This window comes from Falco punctatus (genome assembly GCF_963210335.1).
Source record: "Falco punctatus genome assembly, chromosome: 8".
Classification (NCBI taxonomy): Eukaryota; Metazoa; Chordata; class Aves; order Falconiformes; family Falconidae; genus Falco; species Falco punctatus.
Window position 1 is genome coordinate 43,713,676 of NC_137588.1, and position 22,695 is coordinate 43,736,370.

The 22,695-nt window shown below is 38.8% G+C and overlaps 1 protein-coding gene across 19 annotated transcripts in view; it reads right to left on the reverse strand.

The window, feature by feature from the left end:
• The window catches only part of BAZ2B (bromodomain adjacent to zinc finger domain 2B), a 157,869-nt gene that overhangs the window by 38,478 nt on the left and 96,696 nt on the right, over positions 1 to 22,695 (reverse strand). For 12 of the 19 annotated variants that reach the window (XM_080398660.1, XM_080398650.1, XM_080398649.1 and 9 more), the window contains 8 exons: positions 20,878 to 21,487; positions 19,288 to 19,584; positions 16,871 to 16,931; positions 16,192 to 16,300; positions 15,815 to 15,916; positions 9,677 to 9,887; positions 4,539 to 4,631; positions 4,354 to 4,415 (listed from right to left, as the gene is read on the reverse strand). In XM_080398660.1, the coding sequence (XP_080254786.1) occupies positions 4,354 to 4,415; positions 4,539 to 4,631; positions 9,677 to 9,887; positions 15,815 to 15,916; positions 16,192 to 16,300; positions 16,871 to 16,931; positions 19,288 to 19,584; positions 20,878 to 21,487 (1,545 nt within the window). The remainder of the gene's footprint in view (positions 1 to 4,353; positions 4,416 to 4,538; positions 4,632 to 9,676; positions 9,888 to 15,814; positions 15,917 to 16,191; positions 16,301 to 16,870; positions 16,932 to 19,287; positions 19,585 to 20,877; positions 21,488 to 22,695) is intronic. The other 7 variants (XM_080398652.1, XM_080398648.1, XM_080398646.1 and 4 more) reach the window with 3 other exon arrangements.

Here is a 22,695-nt window from a genome sequence, read left to right on the forward strand (position 1 = left end):
CCTGAAGGACCCAACACTTTGTTATGCATAGGTGCTCATGTTTAGATTGCCATAGGTTTTTTTGGTTTTTTTAACAGCTTTAAGGGGACCAGATTAATGACAATTTAAGCAAGCTAGCACAATTAAAAATTAGCTGGCAATGGTGGAGCTATTTAGGAATGAATGTAGATGGGAGCTATGACATGAAAGACATGAGGTTTTGATGTAATCTTCCCAAACAGGAAATACAGGGTTCTGTCAAACCACTATGCCTTGGTTCTCACAGCCTTCCAGTTCATTATGGTACCATGGGCCACACAATGAATCTGAGTTCTGTGAAACCCAATGCACATACTGCCGGACTAACAGTCACCCATGTGCAACCTGGATAACATATTCACAATGAAGTATGCTTCAGTTTCTCCAGATTTTTAAAGCGTTCAAGTAATCGATGACAAGTCTGGATGCCTTAATATGTAGTTTAAAGGACTGAATTTTATACATGCTCAACAGAAATAAGAAGAAAAGTAACCGAAACAGCAGCCATAGGCAGTACAACCCAGTGACCAGAAAGGGTCCACTACAAAGAGAAATAACTGCAACACATTCAGCTGGACGTGCTGTAAAGTTTTAGCAGCAGAAACCAGACCATGGGAAAGCCCTGCACGCTAGGAGGCCTCAACCAGAAGCCTGGGATGGAGCTCAGCCGCCTCCTCTGGAACAGCGGAGGTTTTCCAAACAGCGAGGGTAAAGCCCACCTGCACAAAAGACACTGTTTTCCCGTGAGCCGGTCCAGGACTCTAGTACGTGGATCACTGTAAAATTTTACTTTCTAGAGAACACAAAGTGTTCACTTCATCAAAAAGTAACTAAAACCAAAACCAAGCCTAAGAGAAGATAAACCGAAAATATTTAACAGAAAAGGAGCAATCACAAAAGACAAAGACATACTGAATTTCCTGGAGAGCAGAGCTCCAGCAGAGATCCTCATGAGATCCTACAACTTCAGGCAAATCCTACCAGGTCCTTAAACTGTTGAGACATCCAGCATAGGACTGCCTTATCCAGTAAATTAATTCGGGGGGCCTTCTTTATACCTGTTGACCTTTCATTTTCAAGCATGGACCTTACATCTGTATTATCCCCTATTATATTTCATAAATAAAACTGTACAAAAGTTGAGAGTATGTACTATACTCTCTCAATTCCACACAGGCTACACTTAATACAGAACTAACTTTTCAGCATAGATCAGAGTAAAGAAGTATCTCAAAGGAGAAAAGATGTATTCTACGCATTGGAATCATGAAAATTTTGTCAGTTTTGTATCAAGAAGGAATATGGCAATGACAAAAAAGGTCTGGATTTGATGCATTCAACAATTAAGCAATTTTCGCTCCCTGCACACCTGAGAACGTAAGGACCACTTTACAATCATACAGTGATGTGAATGGATACAACTCCAATTATTTGCCTTTCTTTAACAACTATGAATTGCCTGCAGAAGTGGAAACTTTGAAGCCATCACTACCTACAGTTCAGAACTGCTGAGGTTGGAAGGGATCTCTGGAGGTCACCTTGCCCAGGCTTCTGCTCCAGAAGGGTCATCTGCAGCCGGTCGCCCAGGATCGTGTCCAGACAGCTGTCGAAAACCCCTAAGGTGGGAGACTCCACAGCCTCCCTGGGCCACCTGTGTCACTGCTCAGTCACCCTCACGGCAGCGACAGAGTTCCCCATGTTAGGGGGAACCTCCTGTGTTCTGGTTTGTGCCCACTGCCGCTGGTCCTGTCACCGGGCACCTCTGAGCAGAGCCTGGCTCCATCCTCTCCACTCTTTGCACCCTCCCTCCCGGTGTTTACACCCATGGGTGAGATCCCCCGAGCCTCCCCTCCCTCAGGCTGAGCACTCCCAGCGCTCTCTGCCTTTCCTTGTTTAACTCGTAGATGGCAGTGACCACTTCTAGCCCACTGTCTACTACACTAACCACTTTCTTAATGGAAAACAGATCTAAACAGTTACCAACAAAGATGAATTATTATATATTCCTGGGACAGCCTGCAGTATCACCAATTTTGGTTAAGTGATTTTATTTTTTTTAAAAAAAAGTACTCTTGTTTTAATATCTGGATTTCAAAGATGTGAGAAGGCCTTTATTTTCATTGGCATTTTTAATACCTCAGGATGCCAGTTACAGGCAAAATAATGAGAGATCTGGTTCTCTAGTACTATTTCAAAGTGGTGGGATGATGAGATCATATAAAGACATTGAAGCGTGTCCACAGATGGGCAATGGAACTGGGACACAAGCCTGATGGGGAGTGGCTGGGGGAGCTGGGGGGTTCAGCCTGGAGAGGAGGGGGCTCAGGGGGGCCCTGATCGCTCCCTACAGCTCCCTGGAAGGGGGCTGCAGCCAGGGGGGTCGGGCTCTGCTCCCAGGTAACAAGCGACAGGACCAGAGGGAACGGCCTCAAGTGCACCGGGGCAGGGTCAGACTGGGCATTGGGGAACATTTCTTCATGGAAAGGGTGGTCAGGCACTGGAACAGGCTGCCCAGGGGGTGGTGGGGTCACCGTCCCTGGGGGTATTTAAAAGACACGTAGATGCAGTGCTGAGAGACATGCTTCAGTGGTGCGCTTGGCTGTGCGAGGTTTGACTCAGTATTAAAGGTCTTTTCCAACCTAAACAATTCTACAATTCTATTACTTCATCCTTATTAGTTGTTCTCTGAGATTTAACAAAAACACAAATTGGATCAAATAAAGGCATGTTTTGGTTTGCCAGTTTCTGAATCTGAATTCTATGTGTGAAGCTTCTAGAGAGATCTAAATGTAACTTCGCTGGAAAATAAAATTACTCAACAGAGCCTAACGTAACAGGTTGATAAGGTGTAACTAGAGCTCCAAAAAAAAAAAAACCTAAGCCATCTTTAGAAAAAAACACAACCAAACAATGTAAACAGAAACCAGTCTTGAGACTACAGTGAAGACACTTCAACAGCGAAGAAACATTTCCACTGCAACAGAGTTCAGCATTATCCTGTACGAAAGCCATGAGGTATTTTAAAGCAGGAAGTTATGAAATGTCCTGATAATCTGATGCACTGACTGCAGGGCAAGCCAAATCTGGAATCCTCTCTTCCCATGTCCAACTTCACAATTTTATTTAGAGCTAAAAATACACTTCACAAAGCAAACACATATATCATCAAGTGCAAATACTTGTAGAATTTCATGGAGATTTCAGTAAAAGTTTCTATCACAAATAAAAGGTATTGGTTTTAATAGTAAATATTCATCCTTTCCATCTTCACATACCCCTTTTATTAAAGCATCTATAAATACAACTATAATAAGAACATGAACATTAAATAATATAAAACAGTTAATTCAAACAATATTTAGACGTTCCTTTAAAAAATAATTAAAAAAACATACGTACTATCTGTACTATGCAAACACATACTAATTCAACAGTAGTACAGGTTGAATTGGCCTATTGAAGTCAGCTTGTCCTGCTTTTAGAAGGTTCTTTATATACTTAATTCTCTGCCACTGTTAAGAGGGTAAAAACCTAAAGCAATAATGCTACTCAACACAAAAGATGTCTATCCACTGAAAGCTAAAAACATGTCCTTTGACTGCTATCAGATGAAGTATTTAATTGCTGAACTCTGCAGTAAGTTTCATACTGAACAGAATGAATATAAACACCAACCACACAAATATATTTTTGCATGCAATTTATTCCCTTTTAAAAATTTTCAGATTCCCAACGTAACTTTTCACTAACTCGCTAAAATCAGTTATTAAAACAATGTAAAAGCCTGCTTCCATAAGTAACTTAATTTGGTGAAGTTTATATGGGCTCACTTTTATTGTTAAGTATTTGCTATGACAGTATTTAACATTACTTGTATGTTTTAAAAAAAACAATTAATTCACTGGCATACTGAGACACAACTCTTCATACACAGCTTAAAACCAGTGTCAGCCAGCCAGAATAACTGAAGAAGCTAATTACACTGTTCCAGTAATTGCATAAACAGAGATAACACTGTGGGTTGGGTTTTTTTTTCCCCCACAGAACCAAATAACGGAAGACCGCATCACCATACTTTAGTAGCACTTCTAAAATTTCTTACTGATACTGGCAAGCAACTAAAGGTTGGGTGGCTTAAATCAACACAGACAAAACTGTGATGTCCTACCACTATGAACAACTATAGAGTTTAGAATTTTAAGTAATATACACCGTGTGATCTTTAAAACTAGACTTAAACTTCCACTTTGTAATCAGCCCACTTAATAATTAAAATACCACAAATTCAGTAATGCAAAACATAAAGATCTTATCCAGCAATCATATAAAGTTTACCTGCTGCTTCATTATCTTCATCTGCTCCTTTTGCTTTCGCTTCTCCTCAGCTGCCATAATAGCTAACAAACAAAAGCAAACAAAAAATTAGTACCAGCAGAACATGACAAGAGACAGGTAATTTTTCATAAGTAATTTTCATAATAACCTGCTAGCATGCACAAACTTTCACAAGTAGTACTTACCTTGCTGTTTTTTTGCTTCTTTGGCAGCTCGAGCTTGTTCCTGCTTCTGGAGTTTTCTCAGTAGCTTTATTTGTGCTGCTTGCCTAGCTATTTCTGTTGAAAAAAGAAAATATTAAGTTCAGAAAACCAGTGCTGTCCAACAATAAAGACAGAGGCTCATATTCCAGTCATTTGCATGATGTAAAGATAGAGAAAACAATGGATTTGTTTTGCACCCATTTGACAGCTTTTCACCATCAACTACCTTTAGTGGCACCTCATCTATCAGTAACTATATCTACAGCACAAACAAACATGGATCCTTTCTACATTTTTGGAGGAACAAATTATCTATTAAGTGATAGCATCAGGCCAATAATGCTTCATTTAAAAACTAATTTCTTCTTTCTTTTTAAAACAGAAAACACTTGTATCTCAGTACTAAATCAACATTTTATTCAGAAAGCATGGAACTACTGTTTTCCTTGTAAGTCACACCATGTAATTATCTAAATCTTTCTTAACAATGCAGTAAGAGCACACTCATCTGGGTCACACTTCGCTTTACTGTGGCTGCCTACAGCCAGCCACTGTTCCGCTAATTAGCAGCTTCCTGAATTATTCTACTATTTTAAGTGAGAATATTCATGGAATTTGGACGAACTGTGCATGGACACACTGATGTAAGACAGCTGTAGGCTGTTGTGCAGTGACCAAGACACAGGCAGACATGGAAAATCCACGTATAGATAAGACGATGCTGTAGATAGCAAGGGCAGTATAAATAGGTACATGACAAACAGGGCCAAGGGGAAACCATACTGAAGAAGTCACACCTTAACTGAAACAGAACCAGTAGCTGGAAATTAGAATTTACATTACAGAGAACTTAAAACTATGAACTATGGAAAGGCCAACAAATGCAGAGGACCGCTTAGTCTGAGTTGACACAATCCATGAGGAGGACGTAGTTAATGCTCAGCACGTGTTGGAAACAGACAGGAAACAAACACCTATACTGCAAAAAACAGGAACCACAAATCAGACCACCTGCAGTTTCCATTCAACTAGCAAGTGCTGCATTGAGCAAATGCAGCTTCTAAAGGGCTTCTAAATCAAGCCAACAAATCTAAGAAGAAATTAGGGAAACTAGAATTCTTGGTATCAAATTATAACCTAGATGTAATGGACAACTCAAGCCATTAGAAGTATAATTAATAATACACAGTGTTGGCAGGTACCAATGTTACAGGAGTATCAGAATGAGATGTACAGGCAGAAGACCAGCTTTCTATGCAAAATGCATTGTCAAGTCACAGAGCATTAAAAAAAATGATGATGAAGAGCTATCTATATAGTCTGTTTGGTGGAACCCCTGAAGCTGTACAAAAGTAGTCTTCAAGCAAGCAACTTAGAAGCAGTTCAAAAGAATGTATAAAGTCCAGGTAAACACTCAGCTACATTTAAAAAAGGGAAAAGGTAGTCCACACGTGCCTCTTCAGAAAAGGAGGCCTTCATAGGAAAATGGTGAGCATGTAAAAGATTTAAAGCTTGTTCAAGTAACAACAGGAAAGACTATGACACACCAAACTTAAAGAGTGAGTCAGGCTAAAAAAAGTAATTTGAAGAGCACCTTGCAAAGGATGCCTAAGCAAACAGTGAAAGATCTCTACACACATCACAACAGAAAGCCAGAAATGCAATCAGTGGGACCTAACAACAAACAGGATAGAGAAAAGTACCTCCAAAAGACAAAGGTGACTGAATTCCTTGTGTCAGTCTCTACTGCTGATGATGTTGGGTAGATTCCCCTACTCTACAACAGAGAGGTCTGAAAAGCTAGATTAATTTGGGGTAAACATAAAAGAAGCATTACATCAAGAAGTTAAGTCAGATGTTAACAGATCACCAGGATGCGGCTAAGTAAGCTGAGAAATCTGAAGGAACACTAACATGAAGACACAGAGACATTGGTCTTTGGTCTTAGTGTTTACCAATATTATTAACAACAGTCACTGTATCACAGGATTGGTCAACAACTTGTCAACAACAAAAAAGGAGGGGGGGCTCTAGCAAAAGCCTTGGAAAGAGCAGACCAATTAGCCTGATTTTTCTTTCCTTTTGAGGTGTCGGAGTCTTACTGCATGTTATGTCTTATATATACTGAGTACATTATACAATACCATCATTTCAGGCAGTCAGCATGGCTTTTAGAAAGGGAAGTGTGCCATTAGCAAGTAGATAAAGCGAAGCTAATGGGCATAACATATTGGAAATTTCAGAAGGTTTCTGACTAGGTTCTAAGTCAAACATTATTAATAAAACTAAGCTGTTATGTCACTAAAGGAAAGCTTCACAGACTGAAAACTCTTTAAATGATAGTAAGCAAAGGGCAGAGATCAGCAGCCACCTTTTGTGACAAAAGAACTTACTAGAGAGTTTCTTCTCAAATCAATATTAGAACCAGCTTTATTTAATATTTTTTTTTCATCAATGAAACCTGTAAAGGGGACTGCAAAGTTAAATCCCAAAATGTGAACATGCTATTTAGCATTCTGGAAATTCCAGGGCTGTGCTGACAAGGAACTCTGGAAGAGCCCAGCAAAACAGTGGGCAAAGGTAGCAGAACAGCTTCATCACAGATAAACGTAAGGTAATACATCTAGAAAAGAAAGTCTGGAATTAGATGACACAGAATCAAAGGGATTGAACAACTACCGTCTGAGAAAAGACTGAAAATACTTGGGCTCTGCAGTTCGAAGAGTAAAAGACTACGGACAGAGAGGATCAAGGTCTGCAAAATCATCAATACCCTGGTTTCAGCTGCAATACAGTTAATTTTCTTCTTAGTAGCTGGTGCACTGCTATGTTTTGGATTTAGTATGAAAGTAACGGTGAGAACACATGGATGTTTTGGTTGTACCTATGTTCTGCTTCCTCTAAATCAAGGACTTCTCCAGTTTCCCATGCCCTGTCAGCAAGCAGGTGAACAGGAGGAAGCTGGGAGGGGACACAGCCAGAACAGCTGACTCCAACTAGCCCAAGGGGCCTTCCGCATCATAGAATGTCGCTCAGTGACATCTGGGGGAAGCTGGCCAGGAGGGGTCAATCATTGCTTGGGGACTTGCTGGGCATCAGCAGGGGGTGAACTCTACTGTTTATCACTTGGGTTTTATTCTTCTCTCTTTCTCTCTCTTTTTCATTACAGTTATAATATTTCATCGTTATTGTATTTCAATTATTAAATTGTTCTTCCATCAACCCACAAGTTTTACCTTTTTTTTTCCCCCAGTTCTCCTCCCCATCCCGCTAGGGGTGGGGTGGGGAACTGAGGGAGTGGCTGCATGGTGCTTAGTTGCCAGATGGGCTTAAACCATGACAATCAAGGTGGTGGACAACATACACTGGAGAACTGTTATTCCCCAAAGCCCATCATAATGGAACTAGGGAACACCCACTGACAGCAACAGAAGATCATTTTTTAAAAATTAAAATAGTCCAGTAGTTAGCAGACTTCTGGAGCTTGTTGCCATAGAAGGCTGGCAGAGCAAACATTGTCATGAGGTTAAAAACCAAAGAACAGGCTAATTCATGGGCAACAGTTTCATAAGCAGAAAATAAATGCAGGAAGAAAACGTGCTCTGTGACATCACTCATAAAGCACCTCAGGATGCCATGGTGCATGTATGAGGACATAAAAGGACCAAGAAGCCATCAGGTTCAACTGCTTTCTCCAAGCAGCATCTCCTATAGCCACTACTGGAGGAAGAGCTCTGCACCCGGTAAACACCCAGGCTGAGCCACTGAGACATTTCTTATGTTCTCATGAGGGGAAAAAAGCAGCAAAAGTACCTTAGGTAGATACGAACACACGTAACTCCAAATATTATACATTCTGAATCTTCTTGTTTATACAGACCATAAGTGTTTGTTAATTCTATTAAATGCTACAGTGTGTGGTGGGAAAATACACATGGGAGAGTGCTCCCTTAATGCCTACCCTTTACAGAGACTGATACAGGGAAAGGAAAGATACAAAGTGCAGCAAAATGGCTTAATGACTAGGGCTTATCTTTTCTCACCGACAAGAAAAGACTTCTGGAATCAGTTACCATGTCTCAACAATAAATACACAGCCTCTCCACAAATGCTATGATGCTTCAGCAGTTGAGTTTCCCAATTCTCAGACTGAACAAAAGGGGGTGGCGACTTTTTACACAAGTAAAATAGCTGTGTAACACTGTAAGACATACCATGTCCTAAGGTATTTCTCAAATTGTGTTCTCTCTGTCCCTGTGCTCAAAGAATTATCACTGCATGCCTTAAATACATTTGTACAGAAGAGCACGCTTTTCAGGTAACAAGGGAAAAAGATGCAAAGAATCACACCAAGGCAAATATTAAATGCACACATACTGTTAGCAAGGACTTTATGCAAAACACAAGATAGCTACCCAAACATGCCCACGGTCAGTACATGAAAGAACAGTTAAGTCTTAAGTTAAAAGAAACATCTTGACTCCTGCCTGGGCTGTAAGAATTCTTCATATTTTATTAGATGCAATCAGAAAATATGATACAGTTATGGACTAAAGAACTGGAATTCAAAAGTTGTGTACCTGATGTTTAATTAAAACCAGGCCCTCATGCTTTTAATATACAGTAGTACCTGATATCATGAAAGTTCTTTTGTTCACATTGGTACTACTTATTACAGGAACCTATTCAGTCTTACAGGAATTTAAATCTTGTCACCATCAGGGATTTCACAAGAAAAGCATTTTCCCTGGAACAGCCAAAAGCTTCACAGAAATGCTAACTTCCAGGGAGGAAACAAAAACCTGCTGACTTTTGCTAATTTAAAAAATACATCAGTGGTAAGCAGGTTATTGGGTGTCTGCTTTTTAAAATTTTATACATCTAAATGAAATAACTATAGAGTAAGCTCTCAGACACACATTTACACACACACTTCTTCCTTTGATTCATATATAAATTTACTGATCTTGAAAGAGGCTTCAATAAAAGCCTGTGACAAATCTCCAAAACAAAATGTTGTATGCTGACAACCCAGTGAAACACATCACTCCTCTTTAGAAGAAATATTAACTCTATATACAGATACCCTCTGTTCGTGAAAACAGTAACATACTTCTTACCTTGAGCCTGGAGCTTTCTTAAAAGCTTTGCATTGGTGTTGTCTAGAAATTCAGTGCTACCAACATTCGGAGGTCGGCCTTTGCGTCGTCTCATTCTTGACTCCTCTCTAGAGTGCTGTCTGTCTGGATTTGGTGGTCGCCCTCTACGCCCTTCCATAGCTCTGATACGGGGAATGACTTCCTCTTCCTTCAGAAGACACCACTGCACACCCTTTTAATTGACACATTTCACAGACAGGTATTATAAACACAGATTAAAAAAAGGAAAAATAAAGCTAAGACACTTGAGAACATGAACATCAAGAGATTTCCTTTCCAAATAAGAAACACATATAAAATATGTGAGAGCTGTGATGTACTATTTGGGTAGTACAATGTTTTCAGGATACACAGAAGCTATATAGTATTAGCTTATGACTACGAACTTTTGCAAATAGTACTACTACACAAGATTTTGAAGGCTATTCAGTGACATTCACAGTTACTACCTAGCAGGTGTATCACTACTGTGTTGTTACGTTTAAGTATTTCTGACCAAATCAAATTGCTCAACCCTTTTTAAAAGGTGAAACAGATTCTTCCTTATTATGTAAACTCATAACTACTCTGCTTTCACATAATGCACTGCTCCACATGAATGAAAAAATGTGTCAAACTATGAGTCACTGTTTTCAACTGTTAGTGTTTACAGAAATTTTGATACCCATAACAAGCAAATGCAGTAGTGCATTTTCACATAGTGCTTTCTGAGGTGTTCTAGATCTCAACTGAGTTGGAAAAACACAGACTCATTTTAAAGTTTTATTTAGGACAATTTAGTTCTCCCCTCACCCACTGCAAGATAATTAATTTTTGTACCAACTTGAAGTAATCAAAGTTTATAAACTTTAAGAATCCATCTATCTGACCTAAAAGTTACGTTAACTATATTCTCTAACTAAACAAAGTATGCAGCAATACATTCAACCCTTTCTTTTTCACTATCACTACTGTTTTTATGTGGAATCTCAAAAACAAATATTGAAGTAATTTGTAAATACCAATACCCAAGTTAGTCCTCACAGAGAAACAGCTTTTCTGTAACTGATAAAAAGTGGTTTATTGCATCTACTGAGCAGAACAGGAACACGGTCTACCTGATCCTGTTTGATGGAACATGAGTATTTCAAAATTGTAACATCTTTTACCACTTTCCCAAGTTTTTGAAAAATGCGTGGGGAAAGTGTATGCTAGCTATCCCCTTCAGAAATTACTTACTCCATAATTTGTCTTAAAAAGGCTTGTAAAAGACTTTGAAAATGACTACTAAAGCAAGAATAAAAGTTGGTAACTTATAAGACACAGTAATCAAATACCTGTTCAGAAAAAACACATACATGTTACCAAAGTTTTCACATTTACATGTACATAAATACTGAAATCAAATTTGCTGTATCATAACATACATTTTTATTTGCTTATTCTGACAATTTATCTTTTAATTTCTTCTGCTCATTCTTCATAATTACAAATGCTTAATATAGGATTTGACAAAAGAAATGGCATTTTGCTAATGAAACACTCAGATTCCAAGGAAGCTATCAATATCTGCAAAGATACCTTTTTTGAACTTTGAACCACTCCCATGTAAGACTATCCCAAGAGTACATCTCACACTCAAGTTTGCAGACATTCCACAGGGCTTTGTTATTAGATATGTTCCTAAAACCAAGCTGTTCAGAATCACAGCCGTATCATTATACGTACAATGCATCATCACTGTGGACTTTTTAATCCAAAATAGTTACCTCTACCACTTAAACAGAAGTTAATTCAGTTTCTACCTTTAAGAGTACTACTTAGGCATACACATTCATTTCGCTGTCTAGTTCCTGATTTACCATTTATCACAGGTGCAGTTTGTTGTGCAATGTTAAGCTAGATTTAATACTGTACTTATCATCTACACCAACCTCCAACCTAGGAAATCTTACTCCATAAACCACAAGCGCCAGGGGGTTGTGGGGGGTGGAACAGAATTCAAAGAAAGGGAGGAGAAGCAGCTATATATAGCTCAAGAAGTACCTTAGGTACTGCAATGGAGATACGGAGATTGCTCTCGCATTTTCTATGGTCAATGTTACTACAGACAACAAATACACCGAAGAGAAAGAGGGTTACAAGAGACCATGGGTGTATATTACATTTTCCTAACGCTTCCCAAAAGAGAAACCAGAGGCCATCAAATGAAGCTAGTAGCAAGTCCAATAAGCAGAAGGAAGATGGTGTTTCAAGGAATGGAGAGAAGACTGTCTAATATTCTGCCAAAGGACACTGTGGATCCAACAAGTTTCCACAAGTTTATAGAGAGAACAAGACAAAACTTGTCCAGAACAGAACCGTTAAGGGTTAAGCAAGAGTTAATTAACATCTGTATTTTGTGTTCAGATATCTTAAAATCTGACCCAAAATATATTTCTGCTAAAGTAATGCACAATCTAATATTCTGTGGATTTCCAATATTCCAAAGATAAAAATATGGGTATTGTGCCCCAATACAGGAGAATCAGGGGCTCCCATAAAATCTAAGCTTCACCACACGAACATTAGACGAAAAAATGTGATAACGTTTTGAAATGTTGTGGTTTATTGTTTAAACTAATCAAAATAAAAACTTAATTAAATTTCTCACCTTCAGGCATCTACCATCTATTGCAATACTGTACTATAATCAGGACATTTGCCAAAGACACACCAGGTAGCTATGCACTGAAGCAGAACCAAGTTCAATGCCCGTTATTATCCAAACCGATGAAGAAAACCACAGGTACTTTGCAAGAAGCAGACATGCTCATTCATTTCAGTGTAGATTTGTGAGAAAAAGTTAATAGAAGCTTTCTAAAGTGAATTCCAGAATTCAGAATAGGACAAACAGTTTCTAGAAAAGGAAGCAAATGATTACTACTATATTACAAACACATGTAACAGCTGATTTTATAGTTGGCTGTTCTGTATAGTATTACTATTGCGTCTGTAATGAACATTTTAGACTTCTTTCTCACAGAGTAAGTCTCTTAAGTACACAACAGTAAGCTTAAGAATTGGCTTAAAAAGTAGACTTCATGACTTATAAAGATGCTCTGTGTGTATGTTCTGAGGTAGCACTGTATTTGGACACTCTGAGAAAGACTAATTTACATCAGAAGTTATTCACACTAAATTGATGGAGAAAAGTAGTTTAAGCACTTTCCTCCCTTCCCAGGCAAGTATTCAGACTCATTGGGGAAAAAAAAAAGTTATTTTCATAGCTTCATACAAAATCTTACTGGGAAAAAAAAAATTCAGGCCATGTTTAACATGACTTAACGATTACTCCCAGAGAGCTATATCCAGGTTAAAAAGTCTGTATTTTGCCCTTGTTGATACTTCATCTTCAACTAAAATAGATCTCACTGGAACTGCATGAAGAGTCAAGTTCTCTTTTAACTACATAATGACCCTGCAAAGGAAAGGCAGAGAGCACTGGGAGTGCTCAGCCTGAGGGAGGGGAGGCTCGGGGGATCTCACCCATGGGTGTAAACACCGGGAGGGAGGGTGCAAAGAGTGGAGAGGATGGAGCCAGGCTCTGCTCAGAGGTGCCCGGTGACAGGACCAGTGCCAGTGGGCACAAACCAGAACACAGGAGGTTCCCCCTAACATGGGGAACTCTGTCGCTGCCGTGAGGGTGACTGAGCAGTGACACAGGTGGCCCAGGGAGGCTGTGGAGTCTCCCACCTTAGGGGTTTTCGACAGCTGTCTGGACACGATCCTGGGTGACCGGCTGCAGATGACCCTTCTGGAGCAGAAGCCTGGGCAAGGTGACCTCCAGAGATCCCTTCCAACCTCAGCGGTTCTGTGATTGATACTCTTGCTGTTATGTATTAATCAAAGCCAGCAAGACACAATCTTAGGGCACAGCACAGTATCACTCCACAACACTCTCTTCTACCTACTACTTGCTGCAGTATTCCTACCTAGATTACTTGAACTCACAAGGACCCATACCCTCTCCATAACCCCAAATAACATTCACACTAGTGTTTCTAAACCACAGCAGTTTAAAGGCTCCAGGTCCTGTCACTGAATTTCCACATTTGCCAAACTTCATTCTCCTCACCCTGCCTTCCGTGGTTCACTTGTGCCAGATATACTTCTTTAAAGCAGTTAATCACTGCTTTCAATAATCTGCCATACCTGACTGTACCCGGAGACAGAAACACAGGTGCTACCAGACCCAAATGTATTTTTGGCTTGCTATAGGTAATTCTTCAATGTAACTGGTTTAGCCCTTAGGTAATTTTCTTTACATCTTGTTCCACCTTTGAACTTTGCGAAACTTACCCAATCACTGTGTATGCATGTTGCATGTCTCAAAAGATGACAGAAATATGTAACAAAGAAAGGAAAGAGTAACCATGAAAGGCTACACAGAATAATTCAAATTACAGGAAAACCAGTAATAAAATTCCTGGCATTATCTCCAAACATCCATGACGATATGTTTATAGCATACTGTTTTGAAGCTGGACAATTAAAAAAAATTCAGTAAAAAGGGTGCAAATTCTCTTCATGAAGTACCAGTATCACATATTGTTCTACTAAGTACATGTTATCAGCCTGAGTGTAGCTCCACTGTTTAAATTAAAATCTCATTGAAATTTTCACACACAAAATGTAAATGTTTTAGCACACCTGAAGCAGCTGCCTTTGCCCCCTTCCCCCTGCCTGCCCCACCAAAAACTTTTCCCTTGTCTAACCAAGCCTCAGTGGAACCTACCGTAAACTATACAAGCGGAAACTACAGCAAGACTGCGTACATCAACTTCATGTTCTTATTGCCAGCTGTGCCTACAGAAACCCACCCCTCTCAATGCCTTCATTCTCAAGTGTTCAGTATCAAAAAAGGGCAAAAGCTGCAAAACACCTCATGAATGAAAGAGGAGAAAGAGATAACTAGAAAAGGGGACAAGACTAATGAAGGAATAGAATAGACGGGCACAGGCAAAAAAAAGGTGACAGAGCAAAAAGATAGCAGATACCCTGACATTATTGTGCGCACAGCGTAAGGAATTATTTCAATCAAGCCATTCAGGCACATAATGAAGTTCACAACTATGTGAACTTGTAATTGTTGATTTATGAAGGCCAAACATGAAGAGGATTTAGCGATGCTTTACCCTGAAAGCCAGGAATCAGGAAGCACCACCTAGAAGCAGCTGCTTACTATGAACTCAGTCTTCATTGCTTTCAGATTTATACTATGTAAATGTTAAGTATTTCTACAGGGTATCACATGGACATAAGACTTAACTAGAGCCTGAATTTAAGACTGCCAAGAGCCTGATGTCTGTCCACCTTCCTGTAGTAGCATATTCAGTATACTTATCTTTTAAAGAAGCAAACATATTCAATTACAGAAGTCCAAAAATTTTCATGCACATCCTGAAGAAGTGGCAACGTGACCAGGATACAGTTACAAAGTATGGCACAAACATAATATTCATTTCCTTAAAATTCTAATTTTATACTTATCCTTGTGTGGTTTATCCTCACAAAGTCTAACAGTTCTACCACTGTAAAGCATAACTAGTATAAATCAGCTTTTCTTCCCATAAAAATCTCATGCTTTAGGAAGCTTAAGACTGTATTCTGGATACAGAAATCACTTCTATATAAACACGGATTTTGTGTGTGTGTATATATATAATGCAGGTGAATACATGAAAAGAGTGTGATTTAACGCATACACAAACTACTATCAAAATTATGTTTATAAAGGAAGAAATAAGAGTTCTAGTCAGAAATATCTAAATACTGACTAAGATAAAACATGTAGCTCAGAGTTCTTTCGTACTAGACAAATCCAAGTTTAGAGCTGATCATAAAGCATGCTGAGCTCCTGCAACCTCCTAATAAAAATCACTGAGAGGAGCAGTTTTCAGCACTGCCCAGGATCAAGCTCTCAGCATCTCAATATAACTACTATTAAGAAATACGCACAATTTTTAGAAAGAGTTAGCTAAGAACAGGCAATGCTTCCGGTTGTAGCAAAAATTACTTCAACTAAATTTAAGTTAAGGTTCCTTGGATCAAAGACTTTACTTTTTAAAAAGTGGATACCTGCGGTCCATCTCTGGCTTCATAGAAGTCACCCACTCCTATTTTTGCACTGAAGCTGAAATTGTCCCTTGAGATATCCATTATTCCATTTCTGCTGAGATACTGAAAAAATCACATATTTTTCCACTTCAGCTTGTAAACAATTACAACTCAGCTTTGATGTACAGCTAACTTAGTGAGTGTAATGTTTTGCATATTCTATCAAAGGGATATGCATTTATAGGAGATCAAATCAGCAACAGGCTGAGATACATTATGCCTCATATCACAGGATGTTTTGAAATAAGTATCTTTATTGGAGGGAAAAAAATGGCATTTCTTAATTGTAAGCATGCTTAGTAGCATTAGAACACAGAAGTTAAAAAAAATTAATGTACCTTTACTACTTCAGGATACTGTCTCAGCTTCTTTCCACAAGGTGCAAAATATGCCACTTCTCCTTGAAGACGACCACCGAAGTTTCTTATTCGGGTTTCTCTTTGCCAACTAGAGTAACATGAAATAGTTGCACACAATAATACACTTTTTAAAAAGTAATGTAAATTTAAGATTTTTACATAAAAGGAAAAAGGCACAGAACTAAAATGTGACAAGAGTATCATAAATCAGATAGGCAAACCCAGAAACGGTTATTATCCAAAATTGTTATTAGATTGTTGTTAAAATTGTTATTGTCCAAACTGACTATATAAGGATTTACTGGAATCAAGTTACTTCAGATATTACCAGATTTAAAATGGCTTAGAACTACATTTCATGGAGTTATTTGGAGTCTATACTGGCTCAGATCTAACCATCAGGATTAATTTCCAGCGGCAAAACTGCTAAGAGAAAGGTCATGGTTGTAAAAGAGCAAATCTAATGCACAAAAATTAACCTATGAAGTATGCTAACACTTTTAAAGAGCTCCACAGTCACTCTCAGCTGGAAATCTGAATTGTTCGATCCCTTTCCTCAGTATTCAGCCTCAAATTCTTTTCAACAGTCATTTCTCTACAAACTGACTTTTGAAATATTATTTCCCTTGAAGGAATAGCAAGTATATACACAACCTACCCATATTCAAGAGGAACACGCAACTCCCGTTCATCTGTTACTCGTCGTCTTTTTGAAATACCTAAAACAAAATTTCTGATTAACACCTAAGAGAATTTGCAAAACGAAAACATGTTCCTAAAATATACTTTTTATTCCTACATCCCTAAACCAAAAGATAATTCATTTCTACACTCTAACCATTACACACCTCAACTACCAAGAAAATTAATGTAACTATTATCCCCCTGAAAAACATTTTCCTCTAAGCTTCCTTTAACATCATCTTCTAAAATTGTAAACAGAAGAAAACCTAATTATGCAATACTGAACTGTTTGCCTTGTTTGGCTCTCAGATATTGCTAAAATAATTCCTTGCACACCTGTTTTTCTATTGTAGACCATATTTAATTTTTTTCAGTACAGAAGAAGAAAATGAAAACACTCTTTACTTTAAAAATCCATACAGTATAACAGGCTCAGCCTTCAAAGAACACTGCATGTAGACTGCAGTCAACTGCCAAATGCAGAAAATTTTCAGGATTATTCCAGCTTTTCAAAGTTCAAACAGATGTTGTGTTTGGTGCTAGTCATGAGACTGAATCGATAATATGATAGAGGCAACTGCCAAACACAGGGTTTAGAGTGCCAAAGGCTGATACTTTTCTCAGGCCCCTCTGAGCATGCTGCAGGACAGGAGCTGTGTACATAGACAAGCTTTTGGAAGATAGGTTTCTCAAGAAAGGTAGTTTGGACCTTGTATAAACAATGTGACATATCTCCTTCCCTGTGGAAATGGACATGAGAGAGCATCGTCTGCTCAAAGCTTGCTCCAATCTCTTACAGTCCAAAGGAGTATCATACTGGGCCAATGGCGCAATGGCACAGGTTTCCAGCTGAGATGCCTGCATGATCTGGAAGCAACTGCCTAGAGTTCCCTCCAGAAAGCACTGCAGAATTGCCCACGCTTGAATGGCAAGCTTCTTGGACATGTCTGCACTCTTAAACTACCATGACTGTTATCTTACTTTTAATAGTCACAGTGGAGGGAGGGAGATTGCTTGTCCAAATACAATGAATTGAAAAGATGACTTGTGCAGTGACAAACAGGTACTAAGAAGAGACACAAGACCTCTTCAGGGAGGGACTAGCTTTAGCTAAAATGGACACAAAAATACTTTAATTGTATTATGGTAACTGAAGAAGTCCTACATCTAAATCATGGACTCAAAATTAGTTTATTCTACCTCCCACCTATATAAACAGACAAAAATCCACTATCAGCCTTTTCAAAATACCTTAAAATCAACACAGATTCCTGAGGAAAAATATCAACATTTTAACAATCTGGATTACACCTAATGTATAGGAACTCTTTTACAAACTGTGTGATTAACAGGCCTGTTTCTGTGAAAAATATTAAGTAGATCACATTACACTGCCTCAGAGGTTAATGCCCTTGATGACATGGAAAGAAATTCCTATTCCACTGGACATAAATATAAAAAATATATATCTAAAATCTATTCACTTGCATGTTAATTAAGTATCAAGTTTCTAATTATATGTAGTAAACATGCAATTTCATTTAACTGTTACCATGCAAATTGAGAAGTATGATTTTCAGAAAAGCATTCTTTTCTGTAGCAGTAGTAATTACTCAAATCTTACAAATCAGCCAGCAAATGAGGGATTATAAACACTATATAACATCAGGCAAACACTAAATGTATTTTTCATGAACCTTTTAAAAATAATTCCTTGCAAGTAATCCACAAATTCTACTGAGAATTTTGTAAGCATAACAAAGTTAGATTTTAACTAAATACAGTTATTAAATTTATTGAGGAAGGGGCAGAAATTTAAGATTCAGAATGCAAGCTATGATGCTCAGAAATCAGAAATAATAACAACGTTTAGAATAAAATGGTAAATAACAAAGACTAAACAATGAAGTGTTTTTAATGTAATAAATATAAACTCTGGCTATTTCATCCTACCTTCTCTCAAGTAACAATATGAGCTAAAACATCCTGGACTAAATGTAACGCTCATGTCTTGAGAACTTGCAATTCTGCTGACTGATTTTAACTTCTGTTGCAAACACTCGTGAAAAGCTCACAGAATCACTGAACAGCCCAGGTTGGAAGGCATCCCAAGAGATCATCTGGCCTAGCCTTTCACGGGAAAGGGAGCTTACATGAGATTATCTAGCACCCTGTTCAACCACATCTTGAAAACCTCCAGATCTCCAGTGATGGGGACTCTACCACATCCCTGTGGAGGCGGTTCCAGTGAATGACTGTTCTCACTATAAAAATGGGGGGGTTTAGGTTGAGATACCACTTCATACCAGCGTCTAAACCATTTTATAACTACTTTTACATCACATGCTGCTTAGATGTTACACTGTACTCTAATAAAAGACATTCAGATACCACAGTGTGTACTTGGTGTAAGAGCAGATGGTGCTGTCCCAAGGAAAACCGCGGGCTGGGACTCAGGACATAAGGCAGCTGGCGCAGAGCTTGGGGTCTTTGCTACTTGAAGATTAAGTGGGGTGGAATGAGCTGCAAGACCAATGGAAGAGCTCTTCACAGAGGATGAAGTTTTACGCCGTTTCAGTGGAGGTTTGTCTCCCTCAGTGTCTGTATCTGATTCATCTTGGTCTTTATCATCCTCATCATCTTCATCCTCAGACCCTTCTGTATCTGACTCAGAATTGCTGTCAGACTCTGTGTAAAAAAAGAAGTGTGGCAAAAGGCACATTATGACTTTATAACTACCAGCAAATACATTTAAGCTCTAACACCCGCAAAGTCTTTTGTCTTATTAAATAAGAAGCTTTCCTAACTTCAAATTATTTTTTTTTTGTATAACATCTCTGGAGTATAAATAGAAGGTTATAATTAACTACCTAAAATTTAAATGACTATATGACAGCATAAAGTAATTCTGCATGATAATGCACTGTTGTTTCAGATGGAATTCTTTGCTTTTCCATGAGGAGATGAGAGACAGAAGGTGCAGTATTTTAAGAGATTTGTTTACCCTAGAATAAGCTACAGCTATGACATGTGCCCTGTGAGCCAGGCAGTGGTTGAACACTACTGCAGGAAAGGCTCTTTACAGCTTGTGAAGCCTAGCATGAAGAGGAAGCAAATGATGGATCTGGGTACAGGCTGAAAGGTGTCAGAACTGGAAGTATGGCAACCTGGGCAAAGGAAGAGTTAGAGACAGAGTAAAGGGCAGACAGCATAAGGCGCTGAAGACAGGCTGCAGCTGTGAGGGAGAGAAAGAGGATTAGTATAAGGTGTGTCGATGAGGGGGAAAGAGAATGATGAAGGTGAAGCTGGACCCAAGGGATACGTGCACACAGGGGAGCACAGAGTTACTAGGAATACACTCAACTTTAACAACAGGCCTTGCCTTTCTGTATTGCTTCAGAGCCTTTGAAACAGTAGTCGGAATGCTATCCATGAACACTGCAGCCCTTACAACTGTCCTGGTACTTTTATCTTGCTCATTGACTACTGTGCTCCTTGCATGAAGCCTGGAAATGTACTTTTCTTGCCACTCTCGACAATTTGAAGGCCTTTGTTTAGTCCCGCTCAGGCTGGACAGCCTGTTCTGCAGATGGCCTCTGCCTGCCAGAATAATTAACCATCAGCCAGCCTATTTTCTCCATCTCCTTCCCCGGCACCCTGTCACGTGAGCAGTACACAAGCTGCAGGCTGGGTAACTGACCTGGAAGGTAGGTCTCTGCCAGCCTTTCCTGAAGGCTGGGGAGCCATCTTACCAGGACAGCTGAAAATATACCTGCCATATGACCAAGGATCAGAACACCCAAAATATGACTTTGGATATGACACAATGGGAGACGTGCTACTTTCCTACTGTCTGCAGGACGCTCTGGGCCATGCCACCCCAAAAGTTCCTACCCCCATTTTAACGTATGGTGGGAAATGCATGTTTTCAACACTCAAAAAATAAAGGTTCTGCTTTTCCTATTAAAAAGGTTAAACCACCTGATTGGCTATCATCAGAATCATCATCTTCATCGTCCTCATCTTCATCTTCATCATCGTCGTCATCATCATTTGAGTCGTCAGAGTCCTTACTGCTGGGGGCATCTGAGTCTACCCCTCTGAACTGCTCCACCACCAGTTTTGCAGAATGAAGGCGGTGTTGTGTTTTTACTGCGTTTACTGCATTATTGCTGACTGGTTTATCCTTTCCTGAACCAGGTAACACAGGAGAGGTAGAGGGCATAACAGGTGTCCGGTTACCAGCTGTTTTTTTCCCACATGCACTCAAGTTTACTGGCAAAGAAAAGGGGGCACTACTAGAAATGGCTACACTTTCATTGATCTTGGTCTGGGATTTCAGTTTCGTAGTAAGCGCAAGAGGAGCCTCCTGGATGACGCTCTGAATAACTCCATTGGGTTGGTGATTACCTAAAAGTGCATTTGTCAGGAATGGATTAGAATGGTTGTTTTCCAAGGATGTGAGTTTTTGATGAGCTGGTGAACTAGATGTTGATTTGGGGCTTGACAAAGCTGCAATAACCTTCTTCAGGTTCTTAGATGATTCCTGTTTCTTTAGCTGTGCTGCTGGGAATGTCTGTTTATATTGTTCCTAAAGAAATAAGAAGACAGAGGAATAAAATGCTGACATTTTATTTTTTTTAGTATGCAGGCAGGTGAACTCTATGAGATCTTAAAACATCTGCTAAGCTATTTTTAGCAGGTCAAAAGTAGGTGCCACGGAAGAGATGAGTAACTACAAGTTATGTAAGTCGTGATTTTCACTGTAAATCAAGCAGGAAAAGACATACTGAACTCAAGATGAAGCTGATCTAAATTATGCAAGGAAGCTTTCTCACTTGCTACATCACTCTAGACTGATTTTCATAAAGATATTAAGCATCTTGAAAAAAGAATTTTTTTAAAAGGGATTTATACGCTGGCATAGGAAAAACCCCACTTGTTACTCATTTCAGCACATAAAAATCTCAGTAGTGAATGTCAACTTAGCTTTAGTAGTTTGTTCATTTTAAAGCACAAGGTAAATACAACACTCTAATGGCTACAACACTAGCAGAAAACCAAGAGAAGGGTCTTGGCATAGAAAAATATTTTAAAAAATGGGGAAAAGGTATTACTCAGAAGTACTGTGATATGCTAGCTTTTTAACTCTGAAACAGTAGTACTTGAAAGTTCTTAAGGTAAAACTTAATCGGTAGTGGCTGACAAATGCATGTAAAGTTCACACTGTCTTTACTGTCAAGACACTTCCAAGGAAAAAGAAAATACATAATCTTTGATGGAGAAAAATTAATAGGATGGATAAAGATGCTGCATTTGAAATATTTTTTTTAAATATTAAGTCAAATACAATACATTATTGAAGTTACTAACATTTAAAACTGAGCATGAAATTATGAAAACCTGTAAAATAAATATTCACACAGTGCATGTTTCCAGTAAAAATTTTAAAGAAATCAAACGACTAAATGGGTGATGTATCATCAGCTAAAGACTCATAACCTAAAACCGACAGCAGAAGTCTCTTCCAACATCAAAGACCTGTGTTTTCATAATTGTAATTTATTTAACCATTCCAGGTAAATGATTAACTAATGAATTTTACGAAGTAACTGGGAGTTCAAAGGAAAAATATTGTTTCTCTTCTGGTCTAGGAATAGAAACTATGTGATAAAAATATTTTTCTGTCCTCACCGAGGACCGAGTGTAGCTATGTTCAGAGTTCAGTTTACTCTTCACCAATACTACTTAGTTTAAAATAAGGTTGATTTGTAACAATGAAACTTGCCTTGGTAAATG